This window comes from Setaria italica, chromosome II (assembly GCF_000263155.2).
Source record: "Setaria italica strain Yugu1 chromosome II, Setaria_italica_v2.0, whole genome shotgun sequence".
Taxonomy (NCBI): Eukaryota; Viridiplantae; Streptophyta; class Magnoliopsida; order Poales; family Poaceae; genus Setaria; species Setaria italica.
Genome location: NC_028451.1, coordinates 44,954,520 through 44,971,044, shown reverse-complemented (window position 1 = coordinate 44,971,044; position 16,525 = coordinate 44,954,520). Strand labels below are relative to the sequence as shown.

Here is a 16,525-nt window from a genome sequence, read left to right as displayed (position 1 = left end):
AAACATTGTTTCGGAATAAGGGTATCCTTACTTGGTTACCTTGGTCAACTATTTTCACCTTTTGGTTTTGTAAATCTTGCATCGTCATTAGGCAAAAGTATTCTTAGATTCCAATGCCACTGAATGTTCCCCCAACTAATTAAAGAACTTTTCATTCTTTAACCACCTAATGACAGTGCACTGAAAGCATGTATCATGGCCTGACACGGCCTGATGAGAGCAACGTTTGCTAGAGACAGGGAGGTATGATTGTTACACGTTTCCGGGGCATGTAAAAAGCGTCGGTCTTTTCTGCGAAGAGTACCCCCAAAGCTTGGCTGGTGTGATCTTTTGCTCACTAGCTAATCAATCCTTCCCATTATTACATCCTTGAATTCACATATACAACCTTTGCTTCTGGTAATCCAGTATCATCATCAAATAATATCACTTTCCCCAAAAAACAAAATAATGTGCCGACTTATTGGCACCTTTCAACACATCTGATGGCCAAAGAAAAAAAAACTAAATAGAAAGTCAAAATGGTTAGCTACAATTTATGGCATTTTTGCAGCTAGTGGTTGCCGACTAATCCGGTCACAAACACCCAATTAGAGCTCCCATCTTTGAGACACCTCCCCTGGCTAATTTTAGCAGCATTGTACTGACCACTGAAGCAGGCAGATCTGGATCTGTTCTGTCTGCTAAAGAAAGGTTGGTTTAAGTGGTTCCAATGCAAGGCAACAGGGCAATGGCTCCTTGTGCAGTGAGTGGTGAGAGGTGTTTGGTTGGGTTGGGCATACACATTTGTGGGAACCACTAACAGAAGTTGCCTGCACATCAGTGGCCTCTCATGGCTTTTTTTATGGAGTATGTATATCCTCCCATTGTTGTCTCTGCATGGAAGCTAAGTCGTTACACAGAGATAGATGATCAATGCTACATTGCATGAACATATGCATGTGTATATCTTTCTCACAAGTTGGAGTGTGACCCGGGCCTTTTGGCTAGATGCAAGAAGAGCTTGCGACAGCTCATTTCTTTCTAGGCTTTGGCTTGTGGCGCCTGGTATTCCAAGGATGTCATACATGAACTGCTAAGCTTGAGGCTTAAAAAACCTCTTATGTTGCTCTAGGGACATCATTGCTGATCAAAGATTTTGCAGTTTGGTTTGGAGTGAAACTAGAGTAAAGTAACACACTAAAAAGTACTCTGTTGATTGGGGGCCGCCAATTCCAGTCAATGCTAATGAAGACTAAGAAATTGCTTGATCAATAACCATAAGTAATCTCTTCTATAACTACTTGTAAGACAAATGAAAGCTAATTGTCAAATGATATTCTGAATCTATTTTTAAGGAAGCACCGGCAAGACAGTCATGCTCATGCATGGACAAATGCTTGGAAGTCCTACAATGCAATCAACCCCCGGCTTGAAGCACATCAGCAGAGACCACACACTGATTGGCTCTACTATATAATCCCTGGTCAAAATGAGGTCCTTGCCCAATCTTCGCGCCATAAAGAAAAGAGAAAGCTTGCCCAACTTGCGGGTTACCAACATCGAGAGCTCCACCACCTAATGGGATGGAGAAGACGACCGGCACAAGCACAAGGCCGTGGTCCTATCCGATCGGCACCGATAAAAAGAGGTGCTCGGAGATCGCCATCGCACCTGTTGAAGCTGCCGTCTCGAAGAAAAAAAAAAGAACGTAACCATCAAGCATCACAAAATTGGCAATCGACCTTTTCCAATTTTGATCAGAGGCCGAGCTGCACGATGGGCCTATGGAATATTGTTCTCCGATGCAGTGTACAGAGCCGAAGCAAGGAATATGCTACACGCGTACAGAGATGTGACCTGAACACAAATGCGTGCGTGATGTGCCCAGCTTGTAACACCTCCCGTCCAAACAAGAGAAGGATCAAAGACTCCTACAGGCTGCAAGGTTTCTGTGCTTCGCATTCGCAGTGGATCATAGAAATTTCGGCAGAGTTGCAGCAAGCCAGCAAGTACCAAGTGTCCTGCTTCCCGAGGCAATGCTAGTTCAACGAAGGCGAACAAGAAAGAAAGAGACATGAGCAACACAACATTTGCGTGAGCTGTCTGTACGTCTCTAGAGAGAGAAACAGAGGGAAAGAAAGATGGCATGATTACGATTTATACTAATCTTTAGTGAGGGAAACATAAACTATCTCGCAGCAAGCTTGCTAAAGCAACAAAGAAGAGAGAGAGAGAGAGAGAGTGACCGGAATGCTGAACAAGAAGACTTGTCCAGCGTTCTGGTGGGCAAGTGAACAACCCCTCTGCACACAGCACACTGCACTGACTGAGCCCACATGCCTTCACACACATGCATGCCAAACCTCTTTCTTCTGCAGTACCCCATATGCTGCATAAAGATTTTGCTGTTCCACTGTCCTAACCAATCATTTTGTTGTCACTAAGACTGAGAGCTTGCAGCTCCTGAGCTTCCATCACTGTACTCGTCGGCCCCTCCCCTTGCTTGAAGCTGCTCTCCTCCTGTTTCAGTTGGCTCACATACTTGATGCCTCCATTGATCGATCTAGCTTGCACAACACAATGCCTTCTTTATGCACATTACATTGTTGTGCTGTCTGTCAGAGGAGATAGAGAGGGAGAGAGACAGGCAGAGAGAGATGTACGGTACAGTACCCATGTTGCTTGCTTCTCTCTCAGGTCTGTGAATTGCGTTGCCAAATTCAGAGCCACCAACCAGTAGCATGTCAGTACAGTAGTACTCCTAAGCATGCAGCAGCTGAAGCAATTGGTTACTTTGAGGCAACTAATCGGCTCCAGCCTCGCACAAGGCAGATCTCTTCTCAGATCGGCGAGCAAATGTAGGAGCGGAGCAAAGGTTAGCATTGACCGAGAAAATCACGGGGGATTGTTAGCTAACTTCAGCAAGCATATGCGCCAAGTTAAAAATAACACACCGACCAAGTAAACAGCAACGCCTTCCGAGCTAATCTTAGCAACCGCTAACCGAACCAGCCCAGCTACTGTGAGCTCAGATCATCGTAGCTTATTGGTCTAATAGCCTGAAGAACATAAATGCTAAAGGAATTTGAAATAAAACTCGACCTCTTCTTAATCTTCCTCCTCCGAGATTCCCTGAAGCTTGGAAAAAATGAATTGAATTTGAATCTGTACATATCCTCACCATTGATCACCTTGATATGCGGATCAAACTTGGTTCAGTACAGCGGCCAGCGGGGCCGAGCTTCATGCCTCCTCCGGTGGAGCCGGCGGGAAGTTGAGATCAAGGAACCCGACCGCGGCCGGCGAATGCTGCTCCTGCTCCTGGTCCGCCCCGCCGGCGTAGAGCTCGCCACCGTCGGCGGGCATCGTGTGCGACAGCTTGTGCCCGCTGGGCGCCTTCCCCGACGAGAACACCACGGCCGCCTCGGCCGCCGCCTGAGCATTGAGCTTGCCAAAACCGATGGCCACCGAGTCCGGCGACGCCGACGGGGACAGGGTGCTGAACGACGCGTACGTCTCGGAGCTCGGCTCCGGTGCGGGGGACGCGGCGGCGGTGGGAGCGACCTTGGGGGCGCTGCAGCTGGTGTTGATTCGCTTGTGGCTCGCGCGGTGGCCACCGAGCGCCTGGTACGAGCTGAACACCTTGCCGCACCCGGGGCATTCGTACCGGGTCCGCTTCGGGGCCACGGCGTCGAGCTGCTGCTTCAGCGAGCTCCGCTTCCTGCCCTTGGGGACGCGGCCCTTGATCTTGGCGTCGTCGTCGGAATTGCGAGCGTAGCCGCTTCTCGGGAGGCCCGCCCGCTTCTTCGCGCTCTCGAAGGGCTCCTCCCTGACCGCCGAGCTCCGCACGCCGGTGTCGCGCGAGAGCATCAGGAGGCAGAGCGCGACGTCCTCCGGCTCCTTCTCGAACCCGCACGGCACCGGCGGCGGCGCGGCGGGGGGCGGAGCCGCCACGCGCATCGATCGGCGCCTCCGCCTAGGTGCCGCTGCCAGCGCCGTCACGGCCGCCGGCGCCAGAACAGGCGCCTCCACCGTCGCCACTGCCATCTCTGCTTCCTCTGCTTCCGCCTCCTCCGGAACCAATTCCCCTTCCACGTCCACGTCCTCCTCCTCGTCGCGATCCCTCCCGCCGGACGCATGGCTCCGCATGTGCCCGAACAGCGACCTCCACGACGAGAACAGCTTCCCGCACTCCCGGCACGCCTTGCGCTGGCCATCCCCATCACCACCACCATCGCCGCCGCCCTCCTCGTCGTCGTCGTCAGCGAAGTCGGACAGCCGCCGCGTCTTCCTGGGATTCTCCCTCAGCCCGTACCCAACCACGCCGTCGGAGCTCCGCCCACCGTTCGCCGAAGCGCGCACCAGCTCGTCGGCGGCGTCACCCTCCGCCGCCGCCGCCTCGCCGAGCGGGAGGTGCGACCGCATGTGCCCGCCGAGCGACCGGCCGCTCGAGAAGCACTTCCCGCAGACCTTGCATCCATGCCTCGCCGCAGCAAGCTCCATCCCCACGACATCCATCACGAGAGAGGTAGATGGTAGAATTCAGGGCCGATGGATCATCTAGAAACCGGCATGGAGGGCCATCAATACGCGATCGGGGGAAGGATCTGTGGAGCGTCGGAGATCTGGGGGGCGGGGGAGAGGAGGAAGAGCAAGCTTGAGGCTAGCGGAGTGGTGAAGGAGTAAGAGGTGAGGAAAGGTAGGGTGGTGTGGTTAAGCGGATGGCGAAGCTAGCGGAGGTCGTGATCTGCTCGGAGGTTTTGTTGGGGCGACGGGTGCGGTTGGGTTGGGGACTTGGGGGGGGAGGAGAAATCCATGCATGGAAGCAAAGTTAAAAACCGATAGGAGAGAGAACAGAACCGCATGGGCCCACCAATGGAGAGACTGTGGGTTACTTTTCGAGAGGAGAAGTGGCGTCCAGCGTGGAGGGCCGCCACCTCAGAGTCGGATGACGTGTTAAATCTACTAGGATGCCAGGTGGCGCCATGGGTACCAAGGTGTTACATGTGGTAGTTCGAAATTTTGTTGCACATTAGTAGCGGCATGCATGACAACTGTACGGTTTAAGGTGGGGGTGGCACTGTAGCTTGCGGTAGTACCTCAATTGTTGGCAGCAGTGACTTTCTTGCGAGATAACAGCTGTGTTGTGATAACTTTTAATTAAGTTTTAAGTTTGGTCTATATGTAAACCAGCGAATAACTTCGGTGAGTTACTAGGTAGTATGCTGGTGATAGAATGGCGTAAGCCAAAGTCAATCACATGTAATTTATAGCGTTTTAAATGTCAGAATTGCTATGTATATAAAGCATAAAGAATCGATAAAAGAGTTACCAGTCCGTTGGGAAACTGATGGTCAGTCAAAACAAGTACCGCCCAACCGAACCAGACAGATGTTCGTTCAGAAAGCGTAAAACAATTGTTTGATCACTTAAAAGAAGTCATCTTATGTCTCGTGTCAGAGGAGATATCATATATAGCATATCAGAGCACTGTATGTATCTATCGATCAAGGATTTTCCAACGTGAAATGCATGGTGCTATATATTTCTTCTTACAGGCCGTACACTGAATAATAGGATAAGGATTATTTCTTATTTTTCTTTGCATGGTGTAAGCTTCACTAGTATCACAGTGCTACATGTGTCGGTCAAAGAATTTCTTACAAGTACAAGATAGTAGTGGCATATACGAACACTGTATCTACCGATCAAGGATTTCCCAACGTGTAATGGCAGTCGTGCATGGTGCTATTTCTTCTTACAGGTAGTACACTGAATATTAGAATAAGGATTTCCCATCTCTCTTGCATGGTGTAAAGCTTCTACTACCATCGTAGTGCCACGTGTGATTCCCTCGTTTGTAGGTCGTTTTAGCTTTTCTAGGTTTACATATATTATTATACATCTAGACATATACTAAATCTAGGTGCATAGCAAATATTATGCACCTAGAAATATCAGAACGGCCTACAATTTGGAATAAATAGAGTACGAGATAGTAGTGGCATGACAATTGTATGATTGGCTCGGTGTGACATTTGTATTATATATGCATCTCATTTATCGGTCTCGATGATTTTCCTGCACGATAGTAGATGGCTGAGTTGACTAGCAGTGATTTACTAGTTCCCATGAATTGCTTCTGTGTACTATTGCTAACCACCATGCGCGCATGAGAAAATGTATTTGTTAGTACCTGTGTCCACTTTCAACGCTTTCTTGTGTTTGCCCTCTTGTCAACTCCTTTTGTTCATCACCCAGCCTGTGTCTTTTTTTAATCTCTGACGGCAGATTTGTTGATCACCAATGTTTTTTTGAAACAGTTGGTCACCAATGTTTTGGTCAGACTCAGACGTCAGACCCATCAACCGCTCAAGACGGAAGCGGGGACGGGAGCGTTTCCTCCGTCGCTCGCATCGCATGTCGCGTCGCAAGTTCGCCACGCTCGATGCTCGGGCCGTGCTGCTCGCCTCGCCCCGATCGGCCGGCCAGGCGCCCTGTCTCGCCGCCCCGATCGCCGCTAGCACCAAACGGTGTGGCCATACGGCTGCCGTGCAGGGAGCTAGCCGCACGTAGCCACGTCGGCATCTCGCGAGCTGCGGGTGGGTGCGGAGCGCGTCCACGCCTCCACGGGCGGACCGTGCGTCGCGGGCTCGCTGTAAGGCTGTACCTGCACGCGCTTTGCCTTCTCGACACGCACGGAATGCAAGATGCTTCCGCTGCTACACGCCGATAAGCAACTGGAACTTCTTGCCCGTGGAAATTCCGCCAATTCAAAATTCCACCATTTCAGTTGGCTACAAGGTACTAAATAGCGTTTAGCAGTATGGTAACGGATTAGTGTCAATGTAGCTGATCACGGATAGCGGATGGTATAGCGGACGCTAAGTCCAAATAGCGGAATTGAAAAAATAGTCATCATTTTAGAGTATATATGAATGTTAACATCAAATTTACCTTCAAAAGTTAAAAAAGTTATAGTTTTAAGTTAGCCATTATATTTCACGGTAAGAATCACAAATAAATAGGTATAATTAAGATGTATGGATATATATCAACATTAAATTCCCATATCAATAAATAAAAAAATTTATTTTTCATCCAACAACTCTTCGTCATTACTTAAATAACCATTTTAAACATTATTATTACCATTTGATTCATATTCATATGTCGCTTGAACTGTAAATATAGTGAATAGCGGCCTAACATGAGCAATAGCGGGCAACAGTGGACAATAGCAGCTGCTACGTCCAAACATGCTATTTTGGATCCGCTACCTTATAGTAGTAGTGGTAGAGTACCATTATCACTATAGCGGCTGGTATTATGGACGCTACGAATGCTATTTAGTACCTTGGTTGGCTATACCTGATCAAACGGTTATATGCATATAGATTTGCAATTTTTTTATATTATATATTTTTTCAAAACACTAAAATAAAATAAATAAAAAATCCCAGAAGCCCGACCTCTCGACCAGCCAGATCGAAACAAAAAACACCGAAGAGCCCTCTCTCCTTCGCTACTGGGCTGGATGCCACAAGGCCGACCACCCCCCAGCAGGCCTAACTCCACCTCAACGCGGCCCAAAACCATCAGCCTACAAAAAGCCGCCCCGCAGCAACCCTAGCGTTTGCCACTCCCGTGTCCCCCCAAACCCTACGCCGCGCCGCGCCGCCCCGCCGCCCAGCTCGCGAGCAGCCATGGCTGTCGGTAAGAACAAGCGCATCTCCAAGAGCAAGAAGGGCGGCAAGAAGAAGACGTAAGTCCCCGCGCACTCTTCCTCTTCTCTCCCCATCCGTTATGCAGATGCGAAATCGTTGGTTTAGCGGCATCGTCCGGCCGGCGCTGATCCGTTTCTTGCCTGTTTGTCTTGCCTCGCAGCGTCGATCCTTTCGCCAAGAAGGACTGGTATGACATCAAGGCCCCGTCGGTGTTCAGCGTGCGGAATGTCGGCAAGACTTTGGTGTCCAGGACCCAGGGTACCAAGGTATGCCAGCTCGCTCTAGGTTGGAATCGTACTGCTGCTTCGTATACTGTGGTGAAGTTGTGCTTACTTAGCCGTTGAGATGTGTAGGGGTCGATTTGTAGAGCACTTGTTGAGTCAGGTTCGATTTTTTTGTTGGGTTTGTGCGGCGCCTGTACATACATTTCTGGAATGTTGTCTAAATCGATTGCATTGTGTGGGTCAACTGATCCATGTATAGTGACTTGTAATCATGCGGACTACCAGGTTTGGGATAGCATTTTTATGCAATACCTTTGATTTACAGGTGTGTCCTGTTTTAAAGTATTGTTCAGACTTGATCTTAAGATTAGACTTGTTGGTTTCAGTTTGTCTAAATATATTAGTTATGGAAGCATTACTTCAGAATTGTTAGGTGTTTGGGTTTCGTCTTTGATGTCTAATGTCTTGTTATGCATTTCAATTCACTATTTGTAGCATGTTAACATATGCTGATGCTGATGGCATTGTTTATGCAATAATTTTATTTATAAGTGCTTCCTGTTCATATCGGATGAAGCAATAGAATTTTGAACCTACAGGTACTTGGCTGTCTGTATTGTTTGGTCTTGATCTTAGGATGGGACATTTGTAGGTTTCAGTCGGTGTGGGTTATCTTGATTTCTACTGTCCAGTTATGCTTTTCGATTCTCAATTCATATCATTTTAACATAATGCTGATGGCAATAGGTTTTACCTGTGTTAGGGAGCTTTAGCAGCTCTTGGCCTTTATCTTTCCTTGCTAAGGTTACTGACCGTTTGTCATTAACTATATAGAGGGACATGTACTGAGGATCAGTAAACTTATGTACACCTGCTAGTTCCTTTGTAGTTTCATCATAATTCTCAATTTACAATATTTTATTTAAATTTACATGTAATATTGTAATTCTCTGCATCTCAATTTCTTCCTTTTTTTTCAGATTGCCTCTGAAGGACTAAAGCACAGAGTCTTTGAGGTCTCCTTGGCTGATCTCCAGAGCGATGAGGATCAGGCGTACAGGAAGATTAGACTTCGTGCAGAAGATGTGCAAGGAAAGAACGTGCTCACAAACTTTTGGGTAATGATCTCTGGTTCGCTGCACACATTTGCTTTCCCTATGTTCTATATCATGTCTCTAAACTGTTTGTCATCTTGTTAGGGCATGGATTTTACCACTGACAAGCTGAGGTCACTGGTGAAGAAGTGGCAGACCCTCATTGAGGCTCATGTTGATGTCAAGACAACGGACAACTACATGCTCAGGCTTTTCTGCATTGGTTTCACCAAAAGACGCCCCAATCAAGTAAAGCGCACTTGCTATGCGCAGGCGAGCCAGATCCGTCAGGTATCAGTTCTGGAGATATCTCATGTTTTAAAGAGGCTTGAAACTCTTTATGTTAGCTAGCCTGTTGTCTCTTATATTGACACCATTTCTTTGTGAAGATCCGGCGTAAGATGGTGGAGATCATGACAAACCAAGCCTCAACATGTGACCTGAAAGAGCTTGTATCCAAGTTCATCCCTGAAGTCATTGGCAAGGAGGTCGAGAAGGCTACATCAAGCATCTTCCCCCTCCAGAACGTCTTTATCCGGAAGGTGAAGATCCTGAAAGCGCCAAAGTTCGACCTGGGAAAGCTCATGGAAGTAAGTACTACAAGCAATGTAATCGTGTCTTCCATGTAGTTTAGTAGCTGTGACTTGTTGGTCTAATATGCCCTGTGTGACTCCCAGGTACATGGCGACTATAAGGAAGATGTTGGTACCAAGGTGGAGAGGCCTGCCGAAGCTGATGAAGCCATGGGAGGACAGGAGGTTGCTGCTGCAGAGTGATAATGCTGTTGGGTTACTTTGCTGTCGTTTATGTTTAGGGATATATGTATTAGCACTTTCTTAAGTTGGTGAGATGAACTTCCCAGTCAATGTTTGATACCTGCTTGGCGCCACACTTTTGTCGAGACCTGTTCCGTGGCTGCATGATTTCGTATGAAAACTTGAAGAATATCTGCTGGGTTTTCCGCTAGTATAATTCAGATGGAATGGAAAGGGCAAGTCTTAAAGTCTTGCGTGTTAATTGGAATTGCAGCAAGCAGCATGTTTTCGTATGCCTAGAACTTTTGTTCGCTCAAGCTTCTGTTTTAGCAACTACTCTTTTGGCTGTCCTAGCCTTTTTTTCTCGAGGCTTGACTCTGAAATCGTGACGACCTGTTATGTTGTTGTGCCTCTCCTGCCGCCATGAGCCGGGATCTTGCCAGCCTTTGTTGTCAAGACGACTCAATCGTCACGGCCATTTTCACGGCTAAAGAATCGTGAGGTTTAAAAAGATGTTCTCAGACCAAATAATCATAAGACTTAGGAGAGGTGAATTTTTGTACATTTGCTGCAACGTGATATCAGAATTTAACATCAAACAAATGCCAATTTGCCTGCTGTCTAACCCTTGTATGCTCTTTGAGTTCATAATAAAAGGGCGTGTGGGACGGTGGGATCAGGACCAACCATCATAGTAGGACATCGCATAGTTTGTAGACACGAGAACTTGAAATCTGATTCCTATCCGCTTTTGCACTCGCAACTGTCAGTTTTCTATGCCCACCCTCCTCCTTCCTTGCATTTCTATCAGCAAGCTCTATGTTCCTCCGTCGCTCTCTATCTGCCCTTCACTTATCCCCGTGCAGCCGTGCTAACTACGATTAGGGCTCCAAATCGCGTTTAACCGCTGCAAAATCACGGCCGGGGCTTCGTCCCTGAGTTGTCCTGCTGCTGGATGCCACCTAGTGTCCCGCGCCGCCGCCAGTGCCTTTCCCCGGAGCCGCGCCGCCGCCAGAGCTCGTCCTCGGAGCTGCCTCTCTCCGGCGATCGCCGGAGAGGGATACGGCCGGAGCCACCACAGGCGGCGCTCGTGCGCCGGCTGCCGCCGGCATCGTAGCAGGTCAGTTCCCGAAACCCGCTGACTTACCCCGCCATTTCTTGTGGATTTCGGTCTCCATATTGCCACGATGTTCTGAGATAATATCGCCTGGTTAGGGAATCAGTTAGCAACTGAAAGGGAGGATCTTTGTCAGGTAGAAGTTTAGATTTGGAACAATTGGGTGCTCTCAAGTTTGGGATATGTCTTTCTTGCATCTGCTGTTCCCATAGTTCCTTGCTTTCTGAATCAGATACTGAGCTTAGTATATTACTAAGCTGGAGAGGCCTAAGCCGGCCCATTCATTTTCAGCTGGGTGCTTACAGATTGCTGTTGCTGTGATTTCAGTGAACCATGAAAGGTTAATTTTCTCGATTTCGTGACAGGATTATCGTCTGCTCTAACTTCTCTTTTCTCTTTGTTTCTTACAAAAATGTTTAATGGTACGGTGCTCCAAAATCTGCAATTTGTTTTGCTTGTTCTGATCTGTTCTGGCCAGTTTTCTCTTGTGACCATATTATTATATCAGCATCTTCCAATCTGGCAAAAGGGTTCTAGAGTAGTGTGGTGAGCCCATTATTATATCTGAATCTATTCAAGGTCAGGGTTTTCATATGTTCTAGTAAATTTACAAATCTTCTTTTAGTTTCCTATGGTAGTAATGTTCTAGTGACAAAATTTTTAACCATGCGTTATAACTTATATACTAGATACCATTTTAGCTTAGCCATGGCATTTTGTGTATAATTCTCAATGGCTTGCGATTTGCTGCTGCTGCAGATGTCTAGTAGCTCCAGCGGCCACCATCCTGCTAATGGTGCAAAAGTTCTTCATACAAGAGATAGGGTACCCATGATCTATACTTCCTTGTAATATTTTAAGATGTTTCACATTTGAATAATGCAAGAAAAGGTAAAAAATGTGTCATCAATTTGTTGAGCTGTTTGGTTGAGTTCATAATATTGTTAATGCAGAAACTGCAGCTCGACAGAAATGCAGCCTCTAGGGCCTGTCCGAAGGACAGGCAATATATTGAGAAATTGGAAATGGAGCTGATGAACTGCTATCAGGAAATTGGTAAGCAGTGTAATTCTTACGCATCTCATTGACCTGGCTACTGTGTATGGAGTTACTTCCAGCAGTCTTTGCTGACTGCAAATGCAGACTATTTGCAGGATCAGTTAAATATAAGGAATGTTGAAGCAAACATCATGGGAGAGCATATTCACAGCCTTGAACTGAAGCTGACTGAACTTGAAAAGTTCCCGGAAAGAGTGAGAGTTATGGACAATGAGCTGATGCGATCTGATTCTCAGTGCTGGCTCCTGATGGAAGAAGTCAGATGTAAAGAAGAGGAGTTGCAAAAGGCATCTTCACAGATAGAGAAGCTTGAAAGTACAGTTTTAGATTCACAATGCGAAATTGAGAGCTTGAAACTTGATTTAACTAATCTTGAGCAGAGACTATTTGATGCTGAGAGCTTTGCCCAACATGCTGCTGAGCACAAAGCTCGAATTGACAAACTATTGGGAGAGCATGAGCTCCAGCTGCATGAGGCACAAAACAATATCGATCAACTTGTTCTAGAGAATAAGCAATTGAAGGAGTTGTTGCCTATAAAAGCTCATAAACAATCCCCTTCTACATCCGGGGATCACCTTGACAAACAATTGGAGAATGGTGGTCATGCAGAATATGAAAGTGATAATTTAATTCTTGAAAGGATGGCAAAACAAAATGAAGAATCTGAACTTCTAATTGAGCAGCTCAAGGTAATAGATTGTTTACTGCATGTACTTAAGAATCCGGTATAAGCTCTTAATTTTGGCAAGTGCCATCCTTGCTCCCAAACATGTTCCAGAAATAAATTATTCTTAACACATTTTGTTTTAATGCATGACTTACATTCAAACAATCAAACCTGGATAAACTGAAATAGCTATCTATTTTTCTGGTTCTTACTTGAATACAACTTTACCTTTTCTTGTGTAAATTAAGTATTTTTCTGTTTGTTAGGAAGAACTTCGAGAACAAAAGTTAAAGGCAAAAGAGGATGCAGAAGATCTCACCCAAGAAATGGCTGAACTAAGATACCAGATAACAGGCATGCTTGACGAAGAATACAAGCGTCGATCTTGCATTGAGCAGGCAGCTATTCAGCATATTCAGGAGCTGGAGACTCAGGTAGTGATATAGAAAATTTCCACACTGTAATTGACCTGAAAATATGGCTGCAGATGTTACTGAATCCCTTATCCTATTATCTCATACTTTAATTTAACAGACGTCACTAGGTCTTGTTATATTGATGACTTCCTTATCGGGTTTCTCTTACATTCCTGTTCTTTTCATGATGTTTGAAACAGGTCTCCAAAGAGAAGACAAAATTGAGTGGGGCGCTTAGGCGATTGCAGGAATCACATGAACTAGCTCACAAACAAGCTATGGAGATTAAGAAGTTGAAGGATGCTTTAGAGGTATGTGCATGCAGGTGAATGTGATATTTGACATCTGAGATGAGTACTCTTTACAGTATTATCCATAGTTGAGATTGGTCATTCATTCTGGTACTGAGAAGCATCGCATGTATATTCACTGTAGAGGTTTAACTCCGCGGTGAACCTGGGGACAGTTTGCAAGTCTTGCTCTTGCGGGTTCTGTGCAATGTTGATAGAGTTGTCTAATTGCTCGATTGAAGGGCCATCGGGTGCCAGATCTCCAAAATCCAACCACATCAATGGGAAGTTACAGGACCAAGCGCTAATAGAGTGGCATCCTGATGAAGCTTCAGATGGTGACGGCAGGTAGGAAGTTAGATCGTGAAACAGCATGTACATTTGAGTGTGCAATTGACCAATTGTTGTAGATAATTCTTTGTGTTCTCCATTGCTGCCTGTAAATGCATCTGCATTTTGTTACCTTAGCTGTTCAATTTCACCTAGTAAGCTTCCAATGGGAGTTAAGCTCCACTGGCAATGAAAGTTCGATCTGTAAGATGTGAGATTTACCAAGGGTGCAAGGATGTGCCATCACGCAGTGTACTCGACAATAGGAACTCACAAGGTGACATCCCAATTCCCAATTCCCAATAAGGTCAAGCCGCAAAATTGCATCTGTAGATGGTTGTTGGGAAGCGTGTTTCAGGGATTCAACAGAAATAAGGTTCAGAAGGATGGTCGAGGAAGAGGCGTTGATTTCATCTAACTTCATGTCGCATTGAAAGATCCAGCTTCTTTATTGGACAGAGCAGGGGACTTCTTCTGCTATCTGCAGTGAGACATGAATTCGGATCTGTAGCTGACCTGACACAAGCTAGAATTTACAATTTTGTGAGGATGGTGCTTCAGACTAATTACCTCAAAACAGTAGGCAAATTGACGTTCAGCTGGAATCTGAGTGTATAGTTTTGAAAAGGTTTCGTGATCTGATATTGTGATTAAATCATGCAGTCAAGATAAAATAGCTACGTAGGGAGACGCATTGTCATGTACAGGGAAAAAATATTCTGTGATCAGAAATGACTTCATATGGGAGAAAACTGTGCATAATTTACTTCTGTCGACTGACTGCAATTTGGAGGTCGTCAATAAAACGTTGGAACTATGGAGATGGGTTGTTGATTTCACAACAGACTAATGACTCTTGAAATAATTTTGCAAATTTTCATGGTGACTAAATCATGCAGCTTTAGCAAACACCCTTGTTTTCAGCTACATGCACAACAAATTTAACAATGTTAAATACCCTTTTTTTTTTGCCTTCAAGAAACTGATTTAACAACTTAACTGGTTCCAATTTTACTTGTACCAGCATCTGAAGTCGGATCGCGTACGGGCAAATTAAAACAAGAAAAGTATATGCTGAAACCATTCCCCCGTTAAAACTGATCCATAATTGGAGCAATATATTCTTTACTTGCAACAAAGCCTGGATGGTAACAGATTGTAAGTCCACTGAAATACATACAAAAGTGCAACACATGCCCTGTTACATTCAACATACATTCGTAGAAAAGGAAAAGTCCAATTTACTGTCCAAATAACCCCCTAAAGAAATAAAAGGTTTACTTAACCAAACCGGAACAAAACACACCTTGGACGCATATGCAAAACTAGATTTGCTGATGTGGTAGGTTTACTAGATGGTTTTATTGATTATGATGGACACATTAGCAACCCTACGTCTACGTGGCAGGTTTGTTTCCCTTTCCACTAAGCCTGGGAATGGTTTGGTCTCAAACCGGTTTCAGTGGTTTGGTTTTCTTAATTGGTGTTGGTTGATTTGGTGGACAATAGGGTGACCGGTTGGAATTAGTTTGACTAATTTAAAATATTCAGTAATAGTAAAATTAGTATGGCTATATGTGTGATCTAGTCAAAAGTCGGACCCTAAAATTTAAATCTCGCGTTCACACCTAAAAATTTTAGCAAAATTAACTAAAATTTGTTCGAGATGTCTCAGAATCACAATCATCTACTTTATGCAGATTGTTGTGGCTAGATCTACATGTGGCCCCCCACCTCGAAAGCTGGACTCTAAAACTAAAATCTCGCGTTCACACCTTAGAATTTTAGCAAATTTGATTGAAATTTGTTGGAAACGTCTTAGAATGATAGTCAGCTACTTCGTGCATATTAGCATGCTTAGATCTACATGTGGGCCCACATCGAAAGCCGGACCCTAAAACTAAAACCTCGCGTCCATACCCTAAAATTTTAGCGAATTTGACTAAATTTGTTGGAAATGTCTTAGAATGACCATCAACTACTTCGTGTAGATTAGTATGGCTAGATCTACACGTGCGTCCCACGTCAAAAGCTAGACCTTAAAACTAAAAGCTCGCATTCACACTTTAAAATTTTAAATTTAGCTGAAATTCTACTTTATGCAAATTGGTATTGCTAGATGTTAAAAGCTAACCATATGATATATATGGAAAATAGGTTCATATAGAAAATAGGTTCTAAGTGGCTTACTGTTCGCCATTTGAGATATGAGTTTAGTTTGGTTTGTGGGCTTTTTACCACTTAGTTGGTTTGGTTTAGATATATAAGAGTAATGGGCTGGTTGGTGTGGTTTAAAATTAGTTTGGTTTGTTTTTAGGCAGTTCTCGGACCATTAGCAGCCTTACTTTCCACCGTGTTCCCTCCCCATCTCTCTATTTCACCTGCGCTTAGCTCCGCCGCCGCTTGCGGCGAGGCGTCCGTGCCTTACCTGCGTTTGCCTGTCGTGCAGCCCGAGCCACGGAAGCTAGTCCCCGGCTCCCCGCGGCGACTGACCTTGCCCTACCGCCGCCTGTTGCGCAACCCGTGCCCCCAGCGCAGCACTTGGCCATGGCTTGCCGCCGTCTAGTGCGCGCCGCACAGGCTAGCTCCCACGCCTCGGCACGGCCCTACCAACTACCATGCGGCAAAGCATTATTGTTGGACGGAGGCTGATTTGGTAGGGGTGGCGCTACTGCAGCAGCAACTCCAAGAGTATCCTAAAAAATTCTTCCCCAAAATTATGTATTGGGGGTTCTCCTAAAAAAAATTTCCCCCAAAAACATATCAGTCCACAGCAGATCGCTAATAAATAGCCCCCAATATTTCAAACACAGGCCACGTCATCGTATTGGGCCCATCGGAAGGGACACGCGAGCGTGCGG

The 16,525-nt window shown here is 45.8% G+C and overlaps 3 protein-coding genes across 6 annotated transcripts; 2 read left to right on the top strand and 1 right to left on the bottom strand.

Moving 5' to 3' along the window:
* Positions 1–2,864: 2,864 nt before the first annotated feature.
* Positions 2,865–4,773, bottom strand: LOC101761967 (zinc finger protein ZAT9). Its single transcript, XM_004958156.2, has one exon. The coding sequence runs from the start codon at positions 4,498–4,500 to the stop codon at positions 3,226–3,228; it is 1,275 nt and encodes a 424-aa protein (XP_004958213.1). The 5' UTR covers positions 4,501–4,773; the 3' UTR covers positions 2,865–3,225.
* A 2,814-nt stretch (positions 4,774–7,587) lies between these two features.
* Positions 7,588–10,059, top strand: LOC101761560 (40S ribosomal protein S3a). The gene is made up of 6 exons (XM_004958155.4): positions 7,588–7,747; positions 7,870–7,975; positions 8,914–9,051; positions 9,133–9,318; positions 9,417–9,617; positions 9,705–10,059. The coding sequence occupies exons 1-6, from the start codon at positions 7,689–7,691 to the stop codon at positions 9,801–9,803; spliced, it is 789 nt and encodes a 262-aa protein (XP_004958212.1). The 5' UTR covers positions 7,588–7,688; the 3' UTR covers positions 9,804–10,059.
* A 437-nt stretch (positions 10,060–10,496) lies between these two features.
* On the top strand, positions 10,497–14,434 carry LOC101761170 (golgin subfamily A member 4). 4 transcript variants are annotated; one of them, XM_012843396.3, is made up of 7 exons: positions 10,497–10,902; positions 11,659–11,724; positions 11,853–11,955; positions 12,043–12,650; positions 12,895–13,062; positions 13,245–13,369; positions 13,480–13,640. In XM_012843396.3, exons 2-7 carry the CDS (start codon positions 11,659–11,661, stop codon positions 13,496–13,498), a joined length of 1,089 nt encoding a protein of 362 aa, XP_012698850.1. In that variant the 5' UTR covers positions 10,497–10,902; the 3' UTR covers positions 13,499–13,640. The 4 variants fall into 4 exon arrangements, with proteins under 4 accessions (XP_012698850.1, XP_004958211.1, XP_012698849.1 ...); XM_004958154.4 differs by having other exon boundaries at positions 10,500–10,902; positions 13,245–13,355; positions 13,480–14,434; XM_012843395.2 differs by lacking the exon at positions 10,497–10,902 and adding an exon at positions 11,114–11,239 and having other exon boundaries at positions 13,245–13,355; positions 13,480–14,434.
* Positions 14,435–16,525: the final 2,091 nt, after the last annotated feature.